Genomic DNA, 1,813 nt, shown 5'->3' with positions numbered 1-1,813 from the left:
TGTTGATAGGATTAGGAGATAAGTGTTGATAGGACTAGGGGATGGTGTTGATAGGACTAAAGATGGTGTTGATAGGACTAGGAGATGGTGTTGATAGGATTAGGAGATAAGTGTTGATAGGACTAGGGGATGGTGTTGATAGGACTAGGAGATGGTGTTGATAGGACTAGGAGATGGTGTTGATAGGACTGGGAGATGGTGTTGATAGGACTAGGAGATGGTGTTGATAGGACTAGGAGATGGTGTTGATAGGACTAGGAGATAGTGTTGACAGGACTAGGAGATAGTGTTGATAGGACTAGGAGATGGTGTTGATAGGACTAGGAGATAGTGTTGATAGGACTAGGAGATAATGTTGATAGGACTAGGAGATAGTGTTGATAGGACTAAAAGATGGTGTTGATAGGACTAGGAGATGGTGTTGATAGGACTAGGAGATAGTGTTGATAGGACTAGGAGATGGTGTTGATAGGAGTAGGAGATGGTGTTGATAGGACTAGGAGATGGTGTTGATAGGACTAGGAGATAGTGTTGATAGGACTAGGAGATAGTGTTGATAGGACTAGGAGACAGTGTTAATAGGACAAGGAGACATAACTATTACTTTTGGGAGAATAGAAGTAATCTTCAACTATGACAGTTTTATTTTTCTATCAGGGTGGTTGGACTTTGGAATGGGTTGTCTTCAGATGTGATGGATGCAGTTAATTTAAGGGAGTTTAAGGAAAAGCTTGATAAATATTTGAATAATAAGAGCTACTTCTGAATTTTTATTTTCACTTTAAAGTGTAGTGGATGGGATGGCCTAGATGGACCAACAAGTCCCTTGTTGTCCTTAAATTATACGTACATATGCATGTAATATTCTCATTTGTAAGTTACAAAACAATATGTAGTATGTACCACCATAACAATGTCTTTAAAACCTCAAATAAAATCTTGTTACTTGGAAATATTAACACCATCATTTTCAGTATTTCAGTACACATGAAACTCACCAAAACCAAGTGTATCACCAAAGTTGTGTAGGAATTCAACCAACATGAGAATGTTGGCAAATGCTTTTCCGGCCACTTTTACTCCAGGAATTCTCTTCAGTTTAGGTAGATGCTAAAAAGAAACAAAACTTTCGATCACTATAAAGGATTTGAGATACATTAAACTAATCCCGATGAATCAAAATACCCTGACTGAACAAAAATACAATGCTGACTATGAATATAAATCCTCAACATTTCTCACTAAAAAGTTTCTTTTTTCCTTTTGTTATAGTTTTACAAAATTAGTACAACTGTATAAAACAACTTACTGCACTGTCTTTCAACACCATGTCATCTACTGGTTTCTTCATTTCCCTTATCAGTTGTAACTCTATTTTTCTCTCCTCCTGGTGATGATAAAATGAAATACTAAGCTAACTGTATTGTGTTAAAAATAGTTAAACTGATGTAAACTATGCAAGGCTACATAAAGAAAAGTCCATGTTTAACAGTATTAAACAGTTCCTAGCTTTTTCTTTAATTTGTTAAGCCTTAATAAAATTGGAGAATGTTTTATCTTTACTGATTTGTTAGGACATGTTGTAATAAAATTTCCATTGAAAACTCATTAACAGCATTTAAGTTTTGTTTAATGATGAAAACACTAAACATTGTCCAAAATAATTTTATATCTATTATCACAAACAGTGCAGAAAGAAATCTAATTGAAAATAATATTTCAAAAGTGGTAGAAAAACTAACAATTCTAAAATACTATTACGTCTCTGTTCATTAGTTAATTTTCCGTAAATTCGTTCCAACGAAACTTTAGC

General features: G+C 34.4%; 1 protein-coding gene and 1 long non-coding RNA gene across 2 annotated transcripts in view; both read right to left on the bottom strand.

Annotated features, from left to right (window-relative positions):
• Window positions 1-998: 998 nt before the first annotated feature.
• The window catches only part of LOC106476107 (bromodomain adjacent to zinc finger domain protein 2B-like), a gene marked incomplete at both ends in the record, with an annotated part of 18,372 nt that continues 17,557 nt past the window's right edge, over window positions 999-1,813 (bottom strand). Inside the window, 2 exons of the mRNA XM_022380059.1 lie at window positions 999-1,110; window positions 1,310-1,387. Coding sequence (XP_022235767.1) covers window positions 999-1,110; window positions 1,310-1,387 — 190 coding nt within the window. The remainder of the gene's footprint in view (window positions 1,111-1,309; window positions 1,388-1,813) is intronic.
• LOC111083492 overlaps window positions 999-1,813 on the bottom strand; it is a 3,026-nt gene continuing 2,211 nt past the window's right edge. The window contains exons 2-3 of the long non-coding RNA XR_002609060.1: window positions 1,310-1,387; window positions 999-1,110 (exon numbers count right to left, since the gene is read on the bottom strand). This is a non-coding gene — a long non-coding RNA (uncharacterized LOC111083492). The remainder of the gene's footprint in view (window positions 1,111-1,309; window positions 1,388-1,813) is intronic.

This window comes from Limulus polyphemus, unplaced genomic scaffold (assembly GCF_000517525.1).
Source record: "Limulus polyphemus unplaced genomic scaffold, Limulus_polyphemus-2.1.2 Scaffold9813, whole genome shotgun sequence".
Taxonomy (NCBI): Eukaryota; Metazoa; Arthropoda; class Merostomata; order Xiphosura; family Limulidae; genus Limulus; species Limulus polyphemus.
This window is presented reverse-complemented; position numbering and strand designations above follow the sequence as displayed.